This window comes from Vigna unguiculata, chromosome 11, assembly GCF_004118075.2.
Source record: "Vigna unguiculata cultivar IT97K-499-35 chromosome 11, ASM411807v1, whole genome shotgun sequence".
Classification (NCBI taxonomy): Eukaryota; Viridiplantae; Streptophyta; class Magnoliopsida; order Fabales; family Fabaceae; genus Vigna; species Vigna unguiculata.
This window is the reverse complement of record NC_040289.1, coordinates 22,975,801-22,999,040: the sequence shown is the minus strand read 5'-3', so window position 1 is coordinate 22,999,040 and position 23,240 is coordinate 22,975,801. Positions and strand designations below refer to the sequence as shown.

General features: G+C 31.2%; 2 protein-coding genes across 3 annotated transcripts; one reads left to right on the top strand and one right to left on the bottom strand.

Moving 5' to 3' along the window:
- Positions 1-5,370: 5,370 nt before the first annotated feature.
- Positions 5,371-6,620, bottom strand: LOC114170264. The gene is made up of 2 exons (XM_028055749.1): positions 5,972-6,620; positions 5,371-5,711 (listed from the first exon to the last, which is right to left on the bottom strand). Exons 1-2 carry the CDS (start codon positions 6,618-6,620, stop codon positions 5,371-5,373), a joined length of 990 nt encoding a protein of 329 aa, XP_027911550.1.
- Positions 6,621-12,104: 5,484 nt separating this feature from the next.
- Positions 12,105-15,902, top strand: LOC114169870 (protein translation factor SUI1 homolog). 2 transcript variants are annotated; one of them, XM_028055228.1, is made up of 5 exons: positions 12,105-12,281; positions 12,961-13,047; positions 14,587-14,792; positions 14,871-14,924; positions 15,666-15,902. In XM_028055228.1, the coding sequence occupies exons 2-5, from the start codon at positions 13,011-13,013 to the stop codon at positions 15,708-15,710; spliced, it is 342 nt and encodes a 113-aa protein (XP_027911029.1). In that variant the 5' UTR covers positions 12,105-12,281; positions 12,961-13,010; the 3' UTR covers positions 15,711-15,902. The 2 variants fall into 2 exon arrangements, with proteins under 2 accessions (XP_027911029.1, XP_027911030.1); XM_028055229.1 differs by lacking the exons at positions 12,105-12,281; positions 12,961-13,047 and adding an exon at positions 13,740-13,846.
- The last annotated feature ends 7,338 nt before the right edge of the window (positions 15,903-23,240 follow it).

Genomic DNA, 23,240 nt, shown 5'->3' with positions numbered 1-23,240 from the left:
CTTACGTAATTGGTATATTCCTATAACAATATAATGCAAACATAAAAGTTGGTTAAAAAAAGATAAGACAATAATAAATAACAAAATTAGTTAGGAATAATGACTAACTTACATTATATGGATCAATCTCTTGGTCTTCTTCCATATTCAAATGTTCTTCTATCGAACACGTGACTTGAGAACTTGATGCATTGGATGAATTTGACCTCACACTCACATATTCTTCAAAAAGTTTGTACATCTTTCCTTTTATATGATTAATCTTTTAATCACAAGTGGAAGGATCAAGCTTTGAATAATAGAATCGGAGTGCTTCAAGTTTCACCCGTGGGTCAAGAATCATGGCAATTGAAAGAATGGTACTTTATTCACTCCAATACTTGTCAAATGTATCCTTTATCCTTTTTGCCATGTCTTTCATTAAGGGGTCACCACTTCTTAGAGTATCCCTTAAAAACCACTCAAATTTCCATACTTGCATAAAATATTCATTAGAAGTTGGATAAGATGTCCCTGAAATCAAATTGGTTATCTTATAAAATGGCCTTAAAAATTCACACTCTGATGAATAGTTTCAGATTCCATGCTGCACATTAATTTGTGAAAAAAGTAAAAGTGAAAAACTTACTAAAAAGAACGATCAATACATAAACAAATCTGACCAAAAAGCTGACATGAATAAATTAAATATACAAACGTAGAGTACAATAGGAGTTGAAAAATAATGGAACTGACCCTAAGAGGAAAGTTGCTAACTGGAGTTGAACTTTGTTCAAGTCGGGATCCTCTCCAGCTCTCTCCTGCAACAGTGAGTACATTATTAGTAAAAAAAATAAAGTACAAACTAGTAGATTGGAGGTATAAATAAATAAAGTAAATGCAAATGGCCTAAAGAAAAGTGATCGAATATAAATTTCCTTTAGCATACATACATAGTTTTCTAACCCAAAAATGCAAATGGTCCAAAGAAAAGTGCTCATATGCTTGCCAATTGCCACGGTGCATGCACACAACCAACCTTTAGTTTTTTTTTCTCTTTCACGCCCTTTATAGATGCTAGATAGGATGAAAACAAACAATTGTACATTGGATTAGATCCATCAACCTCATCCTTTTTTCCTATAACAAGGACTAGTCGACTTTTATTTGTACTAAAAGGTTCCATCTTCAAACAAATTCATTTAAAGACAAAATTTGATGGTATCTGTGCAAAGTGATAATCAAATTCTCCTTTCAGGTTAATAAAAACTTCAACAATCATAGTAAGTAGATAGCTTATTACAGTCAAAGACATATTCCGACATTAAAAAAACATATAGAAAGAAGAAATGTTGAATTGCCTATTTCTCATGGGAAAAAAATTGTACACGAATTGCCCTTTTGCCATTTCTATATCATCTTTCATCCAAAGCGAGAAAGCAAACGCAAAAGATAAAGCCAAAACCCTAATGCAGCATATGAGTTATCACTCATGTAAGAGATTGGAGTTCAATAAAATTTATTGGGATCATTTCACAAACAATACTTGCGCATAAAAATAAAATTGACCTCTAGAGAGGAAAGTCGCCTCAAACCAACGTCGACCACCATTGAATGGGTAACAATGTTGACCACCGTTGTCGTAGACGACTGAACGACCACCACCGAATGACCACCGTTGCCTTATTCGGGTAAGTAGCTTGCAATCAACAAACAAGAGTTGTGACGCCCCGACTATTATATTAAATAATTATTATTTGATAAAAAGTATGGAATTAATTTTTTCTTACCATAAGATTTTTCTTGAGAGAACATTAATAATGACATGACTTCATATATATATATATATATATATATATATATATATAGTTTACATCTCTATAATTGTTCATGAAATATTACAAAAATATATATTTGTATATTATTAAGAGTCCTACATCAGAATAGAAGATTATCTATATTTTTAATATCTTTTAAAGATATTAATAGAAATTATCCATGAGTTAATCTTTAGAAGATCAACCAATAATATCCCGAACAACTCTCACTGAGCAAGTTCCTTTTCTACTCATGCAACAGGTACATATGAAAGAAAAATATTAAAGGAGTGAGGTCTTTATAAGCCTTAAATATCAATCTTAATAAACTCAACAAACAATACAAACACTGGGGGCCTAGATTTTGACCTACAACCACAAAACTTGATCTTGTTTTACCAGACATATGGATCCATATACCACTTTTGATGATCCATTATGAACATCAACAATTATTTTGGGAAGTGATTAGGTAGTTGAGTATTTCTCATAAAACATTGGTACAATCATAATTATTTCTTTCTCGAGAATATTAGCCATTTATTGGCCCATAAAAGAGATATATACTCACTACCTAACCTTGGCGGTGCCGAGCAGGTATCAGATAGTCCCAAGTTTGGCCTATGAATATCCTAGTCCAGTACGCTATTCTGAACTATCCAGATATTCACCTACTTGGTAAAACTTCCTTAGACCCTACCATGGTCCCTGCTTTTCATCCCACAATGTACCAAACTGTGACTTCCCAAATACAAACACTTTGACACTAGTTTAATCTCAACTTATTGAAGCCAGACTTAACTCTTACTTAACTGACATACTCTTAGATATTTTCAAAGGTCATAAAATGTGATGGCTATCAAATCCTGTCTTTGTATAAACTATACACAAAGAATATAAAACAACGATAAAATGTACATGCAATTTTCTTCTATCCAAGCTTACTGCATAAAATAATATTTACTTTCACTTCACATTTTTTTTTAATTATAAAATAGTGATAAAATAAGAATCAAAGCAAGAACTTTAATCCTTCGATCCTTAATCCTTACAGGAAGCACATCATAGGTAAGGTTTTCTCCTATTTGTACTATATCAGGTTCTATCACATGAAAAGGGTCATGAATATATTTACGAAGTTGAGACACATGAAAAACGTTGTGAAGTTTCGAAAGGTTTAGAGGTAAAGCAATTTGGTATGTGACAGAACCAATTCTTTTAAGGATTTGATAAGGACCGATGAATTTAGGTGTAAGTTTTCTAGATTTGAAAGCTCTATCAACCACAATTACAGGTGTAACTTTCAAGAAAACATGATCTCCTTCTTCAAACTCAAGGGGTTTCCTTCATTTGTTATAGTAACTTTTCTGCCTATCTTGAGAAGTTTTCATCTTTTCCCTAATCATTTTAATCTTCTCAGTTACTTGTTGAATTATCTCTGGACCCAAAACTAATGAATTTCCATTCTCATACCAACACAACGGGGTTCTACATCTTCTCCCATATAGAGCCTCATACGGAGCCATTCCTATGCTTGAGTGAAAACTGTTATTATAAGTGAACTCTATAAGTGGTAGAAATTGCTCCCAACTTTTAGTTTGTTCTAAAACTCAAGCTCTCAACTAGTCTTCTAAAGATTAGATAGTCCTTTCCGATTGTCCATCAGTTTGAGGGAGTTAAGTTGAATTGAGCCTAACTTTTGTTCCCAAGGCTTTTTGTAAGCTATCCCAAAATCTAGATGTGAAACTAGGATCTCTATCAGAAATTATACTATAAGGTACTCCATGTAGCTTGATAATTTCTTTTATGTACAAATGAGCCAAGTTTTCTAAAGAAAATATAATGTTAATAGGTAGAAAGTGAGCAGATTTTGTTAATCTATCCATAATGACCCAAATTGCATTATGACTAGACACAGTCTTTGGTAAACCTATAACAAAATCCATGGATATGCTTTCCCATTTCCATTCTGGTACATCAAAGGATTGTAGTTCCCCATAAGGCTTTCTATGTCCAACTTTTGTTTTCTAACACATTAGACAACGTGTGACGAACTCCACCACTGCTTTCTTCATCCCAGACCACCAAAACAATTTCTTCAAGTCTTGATACATCTTTGTAGCACCTAGATGAATACTTAAGCTACTCTTATGAGCTTCTTCCATTATCAACTTTTTCAACTCTTCTTTTGAAGGTATGCAAATTCTATTTCTAAATTTGATGATTCCATTTGAATCTTTGTGGAATTCAGATTCCTTTCCTTCAACATTTGCTATCAACTTTTTTTGCAAAAATTGATCTCTTTCTTGAGCTCTCTTTATTTCTTCTAAGAATTCACTTGATATTTTTAACATTCCTAAGCATATGCTATTGGGTCTAAGTTTTACAGCTAAGTTCAAGTCTTTGAATGATTCAATCAGATCCAATTCCTTCACCATCATCATGGATGCATGTATAGACTTTCGACTCAAAGCATCTGCAACAACATTTGCTTTCCCAAGGTGATATTGCAGCTCAAAGTCGTAATCCTTAAGAAATTCCATCCATCTATGTTGTCTCATGTTTAGTTCTTTCTGATAAAAAAGGTACTTCAAACTTTTATGGTCACTAAAAACTCCAAACCTTGTTTCATACAAGTAATGTCTCCATATTTTCAATGCAAACACCACTACAACTAATTCCAAATCATGTGCAGGATAATTAAGCTCATGTTGTTTGAGTTGTCGTGAAGCATAAGCTGCAACTTTTATTTCTTGCATCAATACATATCCTAATCCTTGTCCACGTGCATCACAATACACCTCAAAAATTTTTGTAGGGTCAGGAAGGATTAAAACAGGTGCAAATGTTAATTTTTTCTTCAACTCTTGAAAACTAAACTCACATGTTTCATTCCATTCGAAAGGTTGTCCCTTACGTGTTAACTTAGTCAAAGGCAATGCTAATTTAGAAAATCCTTCAATGAATTTTCTATAGTAGCCTGCCAATCCTAAGAAACTACGTATTTCTGTGATATTCTTTGGTTGTTCCCAAAGCAATACCGCTTGAACCTTTGAGGGGTCAACTGTAATGCCATTTTGTGGTATCACATGTCCCAAAAATTGAACTTCTTTCAACCAGAATTCACACTTTGACCATTTTCCATACAATTGTCTCTCTCTCAGAATTTGTAACACAATCCTCAAATGTCTCTCATGTTCTTCATGATTTTTGGAATAAATTAAAATGTCGTCAATACAAATTTATCCAAAAATTCATGAAAAATACGGTTCATATAATCCATGAAAATGGCAGGAGCATTTGTCACACCAAAAGGCATTACCAAGTACTCATAATGACTGTATCTTGTCATAAATATTGTCTTTTGAATATCTTTTATCGTGACTCGAATCTGAGGATAGTCAGATTTTAAGTCAATTTTGGAATATACCACAGCTCCTCTCAATTGATGCATCAAATCATCAATCCTTGGTAGATGGTATTTATTCTTAATGGTGATTTTGTTAAACTATCGATAATCCACACACAACCTCATAGTGCCATCCTTTTTCTTGACTAACAATGCTGGCGCACCCTAGGGAGAAACACTAGGTCTGATGAATTGTTTATCCAACAATTCTTCTATTTGTTTTTTCAACTCTGCAAACTCTAGAGGTGACATCCTGTAAGGGGCTATAGACACAGGTCTTGATCCTGATACTAAGTCTATAGTGAATTCTATTTCTCTTTGTGGAGGTAACCCAGGAACATCCTCAGGGAAAACATCAAGATGCTCACAAACAACAGAAAACTTATTAATGTCTGAAATTTCCTTGACTTTTAAAGAAGTTAAGATCATGTATACTTGAGATCCTTTTGAGATTTCATCGTGATTGGTAGTACTCTCTTTTAATTCTTTGGAGTAAAAAACTTCACCTATGTGTGATTCAAAAATTAAAGTCTTATCGTGACAATTTAGGAGAACATGGTTGGAAGATAACCAATCCCTTCCAAGAACAATATAAGATTTACAGAAAATTTTCTACTCTTTATAGAAATATGACAATTTGTGCATGCAAGTGAAGTTGTGACTGGAACATTGGTAGGAGTAGACATAGTTAAATCATATGGTAATAAAGAGACAGGTAACTTTAAATGTTTGACACATTCATGTGATATAAAAGAATGTGTAGCACCTGAATCATATAGTACATTAACGAGATGCCCATTTATGATGCCTTTACCTTGGATTAGATCTTCAGATTGAACAACTTCAGTATCATTCATCGTAAAGACTCTTCCGGTTGTCTTTAGTCTTCCAAGTTGATTCTTTCCTCCGTTGTTGCTTCCCCCACTTCCTTGCTCCTTAATTAACTCTTTGCATTCATTACAATAAAGACCCAACTTCCCACAATTGAAGCAAGTTATAGTTCTTGTGGTGCAATTTCTTGACAGATGAGGTCCTCCACAGTGGAAACATTTAATAGGGTTGGTTATGCCTGAATTCTTGGTAGGAGAGGAATGTTTTTGTCCTGAAAAGTTCCATGAAGCATTAGATGGACGTTGGCAGGGTTTCTTATTATTAAAATCATTTATTTTGTGCCTCAAAGGCCCTCCTTGCCTCCATTGAGTTTGCCTTGCCTTAGTATCATCCTCATAAATCCTACAACGGTTTACAAGAGTAGGAAAGGAAGAAATCTCTAAAGAACCAACTGCTTGTTTAATATCAGGTTTCAGTCCACTTTCAAACTTGGAACAACGGAAACGTTCATCAACTCTATCATGAAAGTAAGGACAAAATTTTGATAACTCGTCAAACTTTGCTGCATATTTTCCTATAGACATGATTCCTTGACGAAGATTAAGGAATTCAACTTATTTCCTCCTTCAAAGATCCTCTGGAAAATATTTTTCCAGAAACTTTTGTTTGAAGACTTCCTAAGTAATTTGTCTCCCTTCATCCTCCAATTGTTGTTTTGTAAATCTCCACCAATTTTCAGCTTCTTCAACGAGCATAAATGTAGCAAATGTGACTCTATTTGCATCCGCACACGTCATTGCGATGAAAATTTTCTCAATTTTTGCTATCCATGATTGAGCACCTTCATGATTAAATCCTTCTTTAAATTTTTGTGGATTGTTCCTGCGAAAGGTTTCTAATCCTTGATTTTCCATAGGTTCAACATTTTATTTTCGGCTCATATTTTCTAGGACAATTGTCATTCTTTCCAATAATTCATTAGTAATGTTTGGTCCGTTATCCATCTTTTCCTGAAAGAATGAACAATTTCCTTAGTTTTCTTTAGAATTTTTTTTAACTATTGTTAAAACTTATCCTTATTACAAGTATTAATTGTTGTTATTACTTACTTTTATCAGTCTACTCATCTTGCATTTCTCTTTTATAAGAAAAATGTAAGAACAAGCAACCTGCACCTCTACTTACTAATAAAGACTACAAACATGAAAGAAACCATACCCAAGGTCTTGACAAAAGGAATTGCTCTGATACCACTAAATGTGATGCCCCGACTATTATATTAAATAATTATTATTAGATAAAAAGATATGGATTTATTTTTTTTACCATAAGATTTTCCTTGAGAGAACATTAATAATGACATGACTTCATATTCATATATATATATATATATATGTATATATATATATATGTATATATATATATATGTATATATATATATATATGTATATATATATATATGTATATATATATATATGTATATATATATATGTATGTATATATGTATATATGTATATATGTATATATGTATATATGTATATATGTATATATGTAGATATGTATATATGTATATATGTATAGATGTACATATATACATATATACATATATATGTATATATGTATATATGTATATATGTATATATGTATATATGTATATATGTATATATGTATATATGTATATATGTAGATATGTATATATGTATATATGTATAGATGTACATATATACATATATACATATATACATATATACATATATACATATATACATATATATATATATATATATATCATATATATATATATATATATATGTACACACACGTATATTATTAAGAGTCCTACATCAGAATAAAAGATTATCTATATTTTTGATATCTTCTAAAGATATTAATAGAAATTATCCATGAGTTAATCTTCAGAAGATCCACCAATAATATTCAGAACAACTTTCACTGAGCATGTTCCTCTTCTGCTCATGCAATAGGTACATATGTAAGAAAAATATGAAAGGAATGAGGTCTTTATAAGCCTTAAATATCAATCTTAATAAAATCAACAAACAATACATACATTGGGGCCTATATTTGGACCTACAACCACAAAACTTGATCTTGTTTTACTAGACATATGGATCCATATACCACTTCTGATGATCCATTATGAACAAGAAAAGATATTTTGTGAAGTGATTAGGTAGTTGAGTATTTCTCATAAAACATCGGTAGAATCATAATTATTTCTTTCTCGAGAATATTAGCCATTTATAAGCCCACAAAGAGATATATACTCACTACCTAACTTTGGTGATGTCGAGCAGGTATCGGATAGTCCCAAGTTTGGCCTATGAATATCCTAGTCCAGTGCACTATTTTAAACTATCCAGATATTCACCTACTTGGTAAAACTTCCTTAGACCCCACCATGGTCCCTTGGTGGAGCTCCAAAGGTGCATGAAGAACTCCATGGGTAGCGGAAATTAGATGAAGGAATGGAGGCAAGTTTTGAAGGCACTTGCAAGCTATGGAAAGTGAAGGGGTGATAGGATTTTCTAATCTATGCTAGCCTAAGGAAGGTAGCTAGAGGTAGAGAGAGGAAATCTCTAGAAAGAGTGACTCTCAAAGGTAATAGAGGGAGGAGTGCTCTAAACTCAATTAGCATCTATTGCATAAAATTTCAAGAGTGAATACAAATGAGTGAAATTTTGGCTTTTATATGAAGATATTTACACATAAGAAAGGAGAGCCATTGGATGAAGTGGGCCTTGATCTTGGACGTTGATGAAAGCTTGGAGAAGGAGGCAAGGTCACACCCTTTGGATCTTGGCTTGAAGAACAAGAAGGATTCTTAGCCTTTAGATGTGATGACCAACCTTAGTCAAACCATGAAACAAAGGAGCCTCCTTGCCTTGCCTTGATAGTCTCAGCCATGTATGAAGAGAAATGGGTCGAGCCCAATTTGAATCCCATCCTATGTTCCTTTCATGTCTTATGTATTATTGGAAAGCAAAGCCAAAACAATGGCCCAATTTAAATCTACACTACTAGATTTACATGCACTTCTTCAAGTCTTTGTGATCTATTTGGCCCATGTAAATAATGTGAGAAGCCCATTAAATTTGTGATCATCTAATGGGAGGCCCTTTTGAATCTTCTTCATCATTGATCTTGTAATTGGGCCTTTAAGTGGGCTTGCATTTGAAATGAGGCTTGAAGGTGCATTTGAGCTTGTTGGGATCACATCATTCCTGCCTTTCATCCCGCAGTGTACCAAACTGTGACTTCCCAAATACAAACACTTTGATACTGGTTTAGTCTCAACTTATTGAAACCAGACTTAACTTTTACTTAACTGACACACTCTTAGATATTTTCAAAGGTCATAAAATGTGATGACTATCAAATCATGTCATTGTATAAACTATACATAGAATATAAAACAACGATAAAATGTACAAGCAATTTTCTTCTATCCAAGCTTATTGAATAAAATAATATTTCCTTTCACTTCACATTTTTTTAATTATAAAATAGTGATAAAATAAGAATCAAAGCAAGAACTTTAAATAAATAATTCGATAAGGATTATAAATCAATATAATAACAAAAATATAAATTAATCAGGAGTAGTGCGTAACTGGAGATATATTAAATGAAATAAATAAACAGGACCAGTGCGTAACTGAAGATATATTAAATGAAATAAATAAACGGGACCAGTGCGTAACTAGAGATAAATTAAATGAAATAAATAAACAGGACCAGTACATAACTGGAGATTAAATAAAATAAATAAGCAGGATTAGAACTTTAAATAAATAATTCGATAAGGATTAGAATGTTATAAATCAATATAATAACAAAAATATAAATTAATCAGGAGTATTGTGTAACTGGAGATATATTAAATGAAATAAATAAACAAGACTAGTGCGTAACTGAAGATATATTAAATGAAGTAAATAAACGGGACCAGTGCGTAACTGGAGATAAATTAAATGAAATAAATAAATAGGACCAATACATAACTGGAGATTAAATAAAATAAATAAGCAGGACCAGTGCATAACTAGAGATAAATTAAATAAAATAAATAATCAGTATCAGTGCATAACTGAAGATAAATAAAATAAAATAAATAAATAGGATCAGTGCATAACTGGAGATAAATTAAATAAAATAATAAAAAGGATCAATGCATAATTGAAGATAAGCTAAGCATGTGCTATTTTGATTTTTGAAAACCTACATTAATGAGGAGATAATCCTTATCTCTTCATCTTATCTTTTTTTTTCTTTTCTTTTTCTTTTCTTCTTATCTTTTCTTCTTATCTTCTTATCTCTTTAGAAGATTTTTTTTAACACACACACCTATTTAATAATATTTTAATTAATATATTTTTACCTAATTTTTTTTAATATATATATATACATATTTTATTAGTTTTGTTTTCTTCTTATTGTTATTTTCAATAAGTAAAAATTACATCATGATAAAATATATTTTTAATGTTTAAACTACATCATAATAAAATACGAAACATTAGTAAAAATAGAAGATTTTCTAAGTGTTTTATTTAAAATAAATAATACAGTTTATTAAAAGTATGAATGTTACAAGAGCACCCACGCCACGCCTGTCAACCACCACCGAATGGTCGACACCAACATCGACCACCGTCGTCATAGAACGACTGACGACCAACACCTATGGGCACCACCACGAAGAACAGGAATGACAAGGAAGGGAAGTGCGAGTAGGTAGATGCATGTCGAAAATGAAAATGAGAAGAGGAATAGGGATTGCGTTGATTCTGAATATTAACTTTAAAATAATTAATTTTATTAAATTAGGGCTTTTTTAATATAGGTGGGTTGGTTGGTCAACTCACTATAACCCGACTCGAACCCGCATAGCCCGTGAATTAAGTGAGCTCAACCTGTTTTGACCCATAACCACAAAAAAAATTATTTTTCCAACCCGATCCGGCTCGAACCCGTGGTTAGCCGGGTTGGCTCACGACTTCCGGCTCACATTGACATGTCTAAGCGAACCGTCTTCTTGTTGAGCGAAAAGTACCTTTTCGACTAGCAGTAGATTACTTGCCCAACGAATGTATCACTCATAAACCAATGAATAATTATTTTATAATAAGTAATTATTTAAAAAAAAACGTAATTACTAAAGTGATAAAATTGAAATTTTTTTTATTAATAATTATTTAATTTAAAAAAATAATATTTAAGAGGATAAAATTAAAAAAGAAACAAAAAAGATACAAAATATAGTTTAAATGTTAAATAACTAATAAAATAAAAATTTGTTAGTTAATGGGCAAAAGAAGCAATATAATTCATTTATTTATAAAATAAAAACTTATTCAAAATTTGAGTAAGTTTTAAAAAAACTATATGACTTACTTAAATTCACATGTCAAAATGTTGAATAGATTATTTAATCCAGAGTAATATTACCCAAAATTAAAAAAAAAAAAAAAGTTGAAAAAGTCCCAATATAAAGAAAATATTTAAGCCTCTATTTTAATCACGTCATATGAATAATTAGTTTATTTGTGTAATGAGTAATTATAATCATAAAATATAGAGTTAAATATGTTTTTGGTCCCTCAAATTTCAGTGAATTTTGGAATTAGTCCCTCATCAAAACTTTATACTAATTTAGTCCTTTATCTTTCAAAATGTGTGAATTTAGTCCTTTTAACCAAATTTTGTTAAGTTTATTTGACGTTTCAAGCACATTTCATAATAGTATTTAAGTTAACATTGAAGCAAAAATGTGTCAAACAGTGTAAATAATTTAAATACTATCATGAAATGCGCTTGAAACGTGAGATAAACTTAACAAAATTTGATTAAAATGACTAAATTCATGCATTTTGAAAGATGAAGGACTAAATTGGTCAAAAGTTTTGATGAGGGACTAATTCCAAATTTCGCTAAAACTTAAAGGACCAAAAACATATTTAACCCTAAAATATATATTTAAGTTATGAAATTCAAAGAATATTTATATTTATTTATTCATTATTCTTGAGAAAGGAAAACTCTCCGCACATGCAACACACGTGCCGCTCTCAAGTTCATTATTAAATAGATCCCTTCTCTTCCATACCTCAGCGCGTTGCAGACATAGAAAGCAATCACACCTTCACTTCAGCCTTATCCAATTTAGGGTTTCGGTTCTTGACCCTACCTTTGACGTATCGAAACCTTAAATTTAGGATCAGGTAACCTCTGATAATTCTTTTTAAGATTTCGTTTCTCTTTGTCTCTAATTTTAGGGTTCGGCTTTCTCTTTTTCACCAATAATCTTAGTTTGCCCCAATTTTCTTTCCAGACTTTTGTTTTTCCCGACATCTTATACACTTTAGGGGTTTTTGATTTGATAGAGTCTTGATCTGATATTTCAGTTAGAAATCTTGTGTTTGTTATGGTGAAAGGGGTTTCTTATTAATTCTTTTTTAAGGATGATTTTGGTATATAAGGATTTTGAGGTATGGAAAATTTCTTCTGTGATAAGGTTTTGACGGTTTGATTCTTAAATCGTCACTATCAGTTTCAAGGCAAAATCTGAATCCTAGGAAATATTTTGCTTTGTGCTATTGAGATCTTTAGAAAATTTTAAAATTAGTTTTAAATTGTGGCGAATAAACTAAGTTGGGTTGTTTAGTCGTGCTTAGTCGTCTTCATTTAAAATATAGTGTATATATTTTAAACCTTTAACGCGGTACAGAGGTTAGAATTTTTGTAATACATGTGATGAAGATCGTTGATCAATATTTCTCTAGTTTGTTGTGTTGAAGATTCTTTATGGAGATGATTAATGATAGGGATTTGGCTATTGTATTTTTTCAAGTGTGCTATTATTGTTAATCAATTTAACTATCATGTTGGTTGCAATGTCAGGTCTGAACAATCTGGTTGGTGGAACCTTTGGTGATAGAGAGTCAAGTTTTATGTCTGAATTAGACGCTCAAATTCCTACTGCCTTCGGTATATTGCGACTCCTTGATAAAATGACTTAGTCTGTGGATTACTTGTCTTGTTCACGATATGTGATATTTCTAAAGGGAATAAATATCAGTTCATTATGTATGTATGATTAACATAGCGTTTCTTTTTTTATTTACGTTTTCCTTCCTTAATTCTGTTGTGGTACATGTACTTGCGGAATAGGATATCTATATGTTCTCTAACTTTTATGTCTTACTGTTGTTATTTTGTGTGGTCGTCTTTACAATTCAGCAGTATGCGTCTGTATAAATATTTATTATGCACTTTTCCATTTGATTCTCAAAGTTATGTACCTTCTAATATACAATTCAGTGATAGTTTGGTTGCGAACAGTGTTCCTTTCATTTGTACTCCCTGAGTATGGAATTTTACATATCCCTTGACTTTTTAGTTTTATGAGCGACATGTTATTTTGAATACTAATTTGATTACATCTCATGGTTCAACAATAATGTTTCCTGTACATTCAGACAATCTTATGTGTATCTTTCTTGAATAGGAGACTATTGTATGTGCTTTCTGAGTGGTGGTTTATGGTGAATTTTATGTTGAGCTTTTCTTACAGTTGTATTGCATTTTAGTTTTATTATTTGTGGAAATTGTGTTATTACACATGCTTGCTCACTATTGTATATTATGAGAAGTACTTGGTTACTGTGATTATGCAATTATGATTAATGATCGACTCTGGTAAATAATGTGTTTGCCGGTGGAACCTTTGGTGATAGAGAGTCAAGTTTTATGTCTGAATTAGACGCTCAAATTCCTACTGCCTTCGGTATATTGCGACTCCTTGATAAAATGACTTAGTCTGTGGATTACTTGTCTTGTTCACGATATGTGATATTTCTAAAGGGAATAAATATCAGTTCATTATGTATGTATGATTAACATAGCGTTTCTTTTTTTATTTACGTTTTCCTTCCTTAATTCTGTTGTGGTACATGTACTTGCGGAATAGGATATCTATATGTTCTCTAACTTTTATGTCTTACTGTTGTTATTTTGTGTGGTCGTCTTTACAATTCAGCAGTATGCGTCTGTATAAATATTTATTATGCACTTTTCCATTTGATTCTCAAAGTTATGTACCTTCTAATATACAATTCAGTGATAGTTTGGTTGCGAACAGTGTTCCTTTCATTTGTACTCCCTGAGTATGGAATTTTACATATCCCTTGACTTTTTAGTTTTATGAGCGACATGTTATTTTGAATACTAATTTGATTACATCTCATGGTTCAACAATAATGTTTCCTGTACATTCAGACAATCTTATGTGTATCTTTCTTGAATAGGAGACTATTGTATGTGCTTTCTGAGTGGTGGTTTATGGTGAATTTTATGTTGAGCTTTTCTTACAGTTGTATTGCATTTTAGTTTTATTATTTGTGGAAATTGTGTTATTACACATGCTTGCTCACTATTGTATATTATGAGAAGTACTTGGTTACTGTGATTATGCAATTATGATTAATGATCGACTCTGGTAAATAATGTGTTTGCCTCAATTTATAGATCCTTTTGCTGAGGCAAATGCTGATGACTCGGGTGCTGGGTCAAAGGAGTATGTGCATATTCGCGTGCAACAGCGCAATGGTAGGAAAAGCCTGACAACTGTTCAGGGATTGAAAAAAGAATTCAGCTATAACAAGATACTTAAAGACGTTAAGAAAGAGTTCTGTTGCAATGGCACAGTTGTTCAGGACCCAGAACTAGGACAGGTCTGTGTTGACATTCCCCTCTGTGATAAATGATCTAACCCCATTGTAGTTTCAAGTAACAAGTGTTTGTGGTCGTAGGTTATTCAACTTCAAGGTGATCAGCGGAAAAATGTTTCTGCCTTCCTAGTCCAGGTAACTGTCTTCCTCATCTCTGTGTTATGAATTGTATTCTATGATTACTTATCCATTTCGATTTTCATCTTTTCGGTTTGCTTCTTTCGGTGCTATTTTCATTATTGTGTTTTAAGGCTTATTTTTTTGAATCTCCCATTGAGAATAAGTGCCTTTTGGTGCTATTTTATTGGGAATGATCTAGTAATAGTGTAGGCAACTGGATATCCTTTTGTAGAATACTCCGGTAGTGTTGAATGTGTTACAAACGTAGCTGGTCAGTCTTCTGAGAAGTAATTTTGCATTTACATATTTGAGACCGTATCCAATATTTTGAAATCGTATGTTAAATGTGAACCTAGGCCCTATATACCCTACTGAAGTGTAGAAAATTTATTTTACTTAATCATTCTTTTGATGCTTGAGAAAAAGAAAGCTGAGAGAAACGAAAAGGAAGCACAAGCACAAATAGTTTTTATTTGTGTGAATCAGTGTTTTATTGTAGCTGAATGAACTTTATTTAGCAGAAATCATGGTTGGGGTCTTAGGACAATGGTTTGCGATTTTGTAATTTAATTGATGGTATCTGTAACACTAGAAAAGGGATCAAGCATGCCACATAACAAGTATATACTTCTATCCAGTCCTCTAGATATATGGAAAAAAATTGTAATTGCTTTTAAAGAATGTACCAAGGAATATTTGTACACAAGGATTCTTCATCTAATTATCTTGTTGGTTTTGTCTTGTGAATGTGAACAGGCTGGTATTGTGAAGAAGGAGCATATCAAGATTCATGGTTTCTGAGCGATTGGAGTCTCAAGTATCCAGACTTACCTGCCAAAATATGTGCTGGACATAGATAATTTGAGTTGTCTGTTACTGTGGTATATCAAGTGTGTTCTGGTATTTAACTATGTGTGGGATTATGGACTTTGGAACATTGTGTGTTATTTGCTTAAGACGTATATGAAAAACCAGTTTAATGGACTTCTTTTCGATCTTTTTTTACTAATAAAACCTAAGTGCAAAGAAGAAAAAGAGTAAATCATAGGTGAGAAATATATGGGAAGTTTGGTTGAAAATTAGTTATTTTATTGCAGTATTGTTTAATTTATTAATATTATTAGTACAATTTTTTTCTTTATTAAAAAGGATTTGAAAAAGGAAAAAGAAATTGCAGTGTCGTCTAATCAGTTATTAACCTCCTAATCCATTCTCCGGATGTTCTGAAATCACTCCACTGTTACAAAATACTATTTGACATTTTACGACATTTTTTTCCGAAATTTATTTTTAGTTAAGGTTTAAATGAAAGTAGTTCTTCGAAGAAAAATTCACAATGAATTTATGCGATCTCTCTCCCATGATTTATACATATTTTCTGAGTATATATGTTCACGTGTGTGTGTATATATATATATATATATATATATATATATATATATATATATATATATATATTTATATATATACAAATATGGGTATATATAATTTCACTATATATGTCTTCTAAACTATTTTCGCGTCCTCTTTTCGTTTTCTCCGTTCTTTCATGTTTACTAACAAATGATAAGTTGGAGATTAAAAATAGCACTTGCGAATGAGAAATTCGTTTTATAGCCAATTTTAAGTCTCAATTGTTGAGATTTTCCTACGAGTGAATACGAGGACAAAGATCTTTTTACATGTGTTTGCTATTGCTATTTCCCAGGCAACTTCGAAAAAAGTCATGGAATTTTTTATTTCCCAGCACAGGCAACTTAGAAAAAATCATGGAAATTATTTTTAATTTATTCACTTTATGAAGGAATAACTAATCCAATACCTACATTTTGTACAAATGTTTCTTAGATACTAGAATTCTTGATTATCAAGAAAATCTTTGAGCGATAAAACTGGAAATGATGCAGGTTCTTTTATTAAGATTTTGTTCATTTTTAAGAGTTTCAAGTACTTAAAAATATTCACTGTAAAGGAGATTTTAGTTATCTAGGCCTAGGAGATATGAAATGGATATGGTTTAGTAATTGAAAGAGATGGGTTTTTCTCCTCATACTTACTAATTGCACCTAATTTTTTTAAATTACTAACTTCACCTAATATTTTTTAAATAACGGTTGTACTCTTCAAAATATTGTGACTTCTGGATTAGATAATTACTTCTACAAGATTTCTACAACATACGAGAAGTATTGCAAAATGAGTTTTACAAAACAAAATTTCTGGAACATATGGATCCATTCTGGATTAAATTTTTTGGAAAATACTTTTCAAAACGAGTTCCTCAACCTAACATTTTACTCTGTTTTTTTCTTCTGTTAGAATGAAGGTGCACTCAGTAAAAATAGTGATCACAAAGTTAGAAGCCAAAAAGTTTGGTAGCACAGTGGTTGTGGTTGTGCCAACCTTTTTGTTTCCCGAAAGGTCATTTATATGTTTCGAAAGATAAAATATTGTTAAAGTTAGTATTTTATAAAGATAAGAAAAAAACTAGATGACAAACTTTAATTTTGTAATGTTATCACTAATATCCAATAACATGAAATTTTAGGTGAACTTTTATATTTAAGTTCAGAGTGTGTCTATGTATATGCTTTTTAATTTATAAAAAATAATTTTGAGTAGTTTTTAATAGATTAATTTTATGATTACTATTATTATGAAAAAAAAAATCATTTCAAACTTTCCAATGGGTAGGACACAGAAGCTGTAAAGTAAAGCTTGATAATTGTCTAATCGTTGTTGTTATAAAATATATTCCTTCCTCTTTATATCAGTAATTTTAACAGAGTTAACTATTTCTGTTAAAGGTTTTAGATGATTTGCTACAAACTATTTTGTTTGGGTATTTTGATTCAGAAATTCAGAAATTTTAAAATTCAGCAGCAACATCACGGATCCAAAATAAATGAAGAACTCAAAATAATACATTTTAAAATTCTCCCACGTTATTTTCTCATATATATATATATATATATATATATATATATATATATATATATATATATATATATATATATATATATATATATAATTTGCGACTAGTATTTTATATGCGTATCTACATATCTATTTATATCTATAAATGGATATAGATAGATAGGATAAAACTAAATTTATTGATCATTACATACAATTCAATTAAGATATTATATAGAAGGAAGTATGATTTCTTCAATTTATTTTATTTCAGAATAAAAAATATTTTGAAACTGGAAAATTTCAAATAAAAGAAGGATTCTCGAGATTCTTATCTTATTTGATTCATTTTTTTACTTTTATTCATAACTCTTTATTTTCCTTTTTATTGTATTATATATATAATGCAATAAAATTGAAAATTAGAATGAAAAAAAACAAAAATAACTTATTTTTTTTAAAGAACAAAATGTTTGTTATGCTTAATATCTTTAGTTGGATCTGTATTTGTATTCACTCCGTCCTTTATTCCAGTAGTTTTTTTTTGGAGAAATTGCCCGAAGCCTACGCTTTCTTGAATCCAATTGTGGATATTATGCCAGTAATACCTGTACTATTTTTTCTTTTAGCTTTTGTTTGGCAAGCTGCTGTAAGTTTTCGATGATATTTTTAATTTGAATAATGTCGTAAAAAAATTCAGAATTTATCAGAAAACTAAAACTCGAACATTTTAACAATTTATAAGATCAGATAAGTCTTACAGTGTGACTTCTGGATTCCAATATTGAAATTTTTCAATATATAGGAAAAAAAGGGACCTTCTCATCATTTACGTTTTTTGAATTGAAAAAACCTAATCCGATTATTCGATTGGAACCCCTCACCAATCGAATACCTAGATTACAGAAAAAAAGGATTTTTGGTCAAAAGAATTATTGATAATTTGTAATAAAATAATCTACTCTTACTATCAATTCATTTTCGAAACTCATATATATATCTCTCTCCTCATATCCTAAAAAAACTTCATTTTTTAGAAACTTAGTATCTTAGTATTAAAAGAAACAAAATATGTTGTAATATAAGAGAATCTATTCTCTTTCTTTGTCGTTTTTTAATTATCTTGGAGATTTCATAATGCTTACTCTAAAACTTTTTGTTTATACGGTAGTGATCTTTTTCGTTTCTCTTTTCATCTTCGGATTCCTATCTAACGATCCAGGACGTAATCCAGGACGTGAAGAATAGAATAAGAAAAAAGTGGATTCTGTGTTTTCTTGCTTGTGCGAAATTTTGAAATATTTTTAGGATTTTCTCTATTTTAACATATTTAACTAGTAAATAAAAAAAAACAAGTTCAAAAAAAAATACCAAATTATCAACGGAAAGAGAGGGATTCGAACCCTCGGTACAAGAATTTGTACAACGGATTAGCAATCTGACGCTATAGTCCACTCAGCCATCTCTCCCCATTTGAAAAAAAAAAGAATTACTTTGTTTATGTTATATCACATAAACAAGAAGAACAAAAAGGGAGCTTAAAAAAAAAGAGACTTGCTTTTTTTTTATTTTGAAACAAGAAGTTCTGGTCCTGGAGGTATAATATCAATCACTTCACGCTCATCTAATGCATCTACTATAGTGATTTCGTATCCCCCTTTTTCTTTTCGTATGATTTTTTTGACTATACCTGCTACTGTAGCATTATAAACATTATTATTACTCTTGCTCCCGTCAAGATAAATCTGGCCCCTTCCCCTGTTCCCGCCTACATATATAGGATATTTTAAGAAATGAATATCTCTTTTACTAGCGGGATCCGGGGAAAGAATAGGAAACGTGATTTCATTATATTTCTGACCAGGAACAGGGCCTACTACAAGAATATTTTTTTTGTAGGGCGATAGTTTTGAAAAGACAGATTGCCTATCTTCTCTTTAATCTCAAGCGAAATACGATCGGGGGGTGCCAATTCAAAACCTTCCGGTAAAATAAGAACAGCCCCCACATTCAAAGTTCCCTTTTTACCATTAGCTAGAACTTGTTTCACTTGCATATCATAAGGAATTCGAACAACTGCTTCAAATACAATATCAGGAAGTACCGTTTGTGGAACCTCAATATCCACGGGCTTATTAGCTAAATGGCAATTGGCACAGACAATACGACCGGTTGCTTCTCGGGGATTTTCATAACCCTGCTGTGCAAAAATTGGATATGCATTTGAAAAGGGTGCTCGAATTATTATATATATCATGACCGATATAGAAATGGATCGGGTAATCCCTTCCTTTATACAAGAAAAAGCATTTCTAGTTTGCATGGTCTAATCATTGATCCTGAAAATTTCTACAATAAGATTAGGTAGGTCACTCGCATAGTTCCCTATCCAAGGTGGGAACCCCTTTTTTATTTAACTTTTTTTTAAAGAGGGGAAAATTAAAAATTATCTTTTTTAGATAAAAACTTGAAATTCATTGAAGTAAATCGGTTTTTCTGTCAATCATTCATTGAATGATAAATCACTACAAGTGATGGAGATATGCGATTTAAATAACGGAAAATCCAATATTTTAAAATTATATCTAAAATGACTGGAAAAGTGGACACAAGACCGGATATAATTTGATCATTTTGAGCAAATCCAAAATCTTTATAAACGAAGCCAAAAAGTAGTTCCCACCCATGGGTTGAATGGAATCCTATACATAAATCAGTTAATAAAAGAATAGAAAAAGCTTTTATTGTCACTTAAATTATATATAAATTCTCGAATCAAAGAGTTAATAAGAACAAGTTCTTAATTACCAAGAATAGAATAACCGCTTAGAATAAAGAAACAAATTATATTTGTGGAGAAGTGCAAAATCGTATTCATATGATCTTCATTGTGTGTTTTTATTAATTGGATTGTTTCTTTATAAATTCCAGTACGAAGGTTTTGTATATATGTTTTCGGACATTCCTTTAACATGTCATCTAAGAAAAACAGTTCCTCTAATTCTATGAATTTGTTTAGAATACTCTTTTCTTTAATATTATTCAAGAAAATTTCGGATTGACTAGTATTCCACCAATTAATAAACCAAGATTCCAGACTTTTCTTAAATGTGAAAGAGATACACCAGGGCAAAAAGACTATAGATGTAAGATATAGAAGGGGAATGCTTTTTTTTTTCATTTTCCGTCTTTAATGAACTTAACTTCATCTCTTTCGTCAACTCTATATGATAATAATTTTTCTATCAAGTATAAGCTTCATTACAAGTTATAGAGCTTCTAGATAAATCTAGATTGTATTTTATCATTTTTTTTGACTTAAACTTCGGAAGTTAGCCTTTGCCTTCTTTAATTGAGAAAAAAGAATACATAAATCGAATAAGAAATCGAAAGAATTCACAGTCAATTCCAATCCAATGAAGAAAAAAATATTGTTTCGAAAGGATATTAATTGCTAAGATTCGAAGAAAAAAGGATTCTTTTTAGAAATACACCAAGGAGCACTTCGAGTTATGACTATAATATTCAAATTTCGAAATCAAAAAATGTCCCATCTATAAAAATAAAAATTGAAATATTTTGAAAAAAATAGTTTTTTTTTCAAAATATTTCAATCGGTACACTAAATAAATAGGACAATTCTGAAACTTTTTGTGCAATTTTATTTCTAGTTAAGTCCAATTTTCATCAATAAAGAAGCGGTACACCTAAAAAAAAGATAATTTGCCAGCTCTATTTGCAATTTCTGGTGGAGTCAAATTATCTTCAATACGAGTCAAGGGAATAAACCCCTGTTCTATTGTTTCCATATAAACGATACTCTCATAAGTAAGAGTACGAGTCAAAATACTTCGTTCTTGAACTCCTGTTATTATTCTGATAGATTTAATCTCGTTCATAGGTATTTTGAGAATAATACGATGATTTTTTCCAGGAAATCCCCAACGAAGAAAACATACTTCTTCTTTATTTTTTTTATCGAAGATATCAAAACCACCGCCAATATCCCACAAAATAATCCACCACAAATAAAAACTAATAAAGAGACCCCAATTCCATAAAAAGCCATCGCGGCCCCTTGTGGAATAAATGGAAAATTACTATATATATATATATATATATATATATATATATATATATATATAACCAAGTGGTTCTTCTTTCAATAGTGCATTGAAAGAGAAATCGTTTAATACTGTTGGTTTTATACTTTCGAATGTTTTTTTTTAATGATTGGGCTAATATATTTGGTGCATGTGATAGAAGGGTGTGAGGCATTGTGTAGTACCACAATATATCATCATTCCTTGTGTTCAGAGAGAGAATTTCACAATTTCTAACTTATTTAAATATATTGAATTTAAATCGCTCTCCTTTTAAATTGTTTTATTTCTTTTAAATGTTTGTTTTTTATAAAATAATTCAAATTAGTGAATTTTTATTTTCTTCCTTAGATAAAGTATTTCAATTGTCATCAAATTCAAAAAAAAAATTAAATATAAATAATCGTTAAAAATTAATAAATGTCAATATTGGTAATATTTTGTAATTAATCATGATTTATGTTATTTTTTGGTCAAAGTTCTCAAGATTTTTATTTTATATTTGCAAAATTTGTTCTCAATTTATGGTATAGAAGATTTCTTTTCAAGTTATGAATGATATATTTAAATCAAACCCAACACTAGGTTTTGGGGCATGCTACATTTAGTTGAGTCATGGCGAGCCCATATTCATCCCAGTTAGGTCGACCCATGTTCTGTCAAACTTGGCTAGACCCAAGTTGGTTCTAGTTCGATTAGACCAGGTTCAACCTAGTTCATCAAGATCATGTTAAGCTAGGTCGAGTTGAACGAGCTACGTCAGCTTGGGTCCAGATTGAGCTGAGTCGGTCAGGGTTCTAGTAAAATCGAGTTAGGATGGGTCAACATTCATACAAGTCAAGGGTGACCTATGCTTAGTGGAGTTGGGTTAGGCCTACGTGGTTCTTAGTTCGATCAAGATCAGGTTAGACCTAGCTTGAGCAAGGTCAAGTCAAGCTGAATTGGCTTTGCTAGGTCTAGGATGAGTTGAATAGGGGTGAGATCCCGTTAAATTGAGTTAGGCTAAGCCCATGTCGGGTCAAGTTTGTTCGGGTGAAGCTCAGACTAGGTTTAAGTCAAGTTAGGCCTAGGCGGATTGCGAAAAATCGGGCCAGGTTTGGTTAAGTTGAGTTGGACCCGTGTTAGGTCGAGACATTAGATTTGGGTCATGTCAAACTAAATTAGGTCAATCCCATTTGTGATCGAGCTAAGTCTACCTCGACCCAAGTCTAGCTGAATCAACTCGAACCCATGTTAACCTAAACTACGAAGATCAAAATATGAATATTCCTAAACTACGAAGACCAAAATATGAATATAAGAATATGAAGAA

Bases quoted from the DNA above. Each gene is read 5' to 3' on its own strand.
- LOC114169870 (XM_028055228.1), top strand. From the start codon at position 13,011: ATGTCTGAATTAGACGCTCAAATTCCTACTGCCTTCG. The intron at 13,048-14,586 runs GTATATTGCGAC...CTCAATTTATAG, and splicing joins TCAAATTCCTACTGCCTTCG to ATCCTTTTGCTGAGGCAAAT. The intron at 14,793-14,870 runs GTCTGTGTTGAC...TTGTGGTCGTAG, and splicing joins AGGACCCAGAACTAGGACAG to GTTATTCAACTTCAAGGTGA.
- LOC114170264 (XM_028055749.1), bottom strand. From the start codon at position 6,620: ATGTCTATAGGAAAATATGCAGCAAAGTTTGACGAGTTATCAAAATTT. The intron at 5,712-5,971 runs GTGCTACACATT...AATCACACATAG, and splicing joins TAATGTACTATATGATTCAG to GTGAAGTTTTTTACTCCAAA.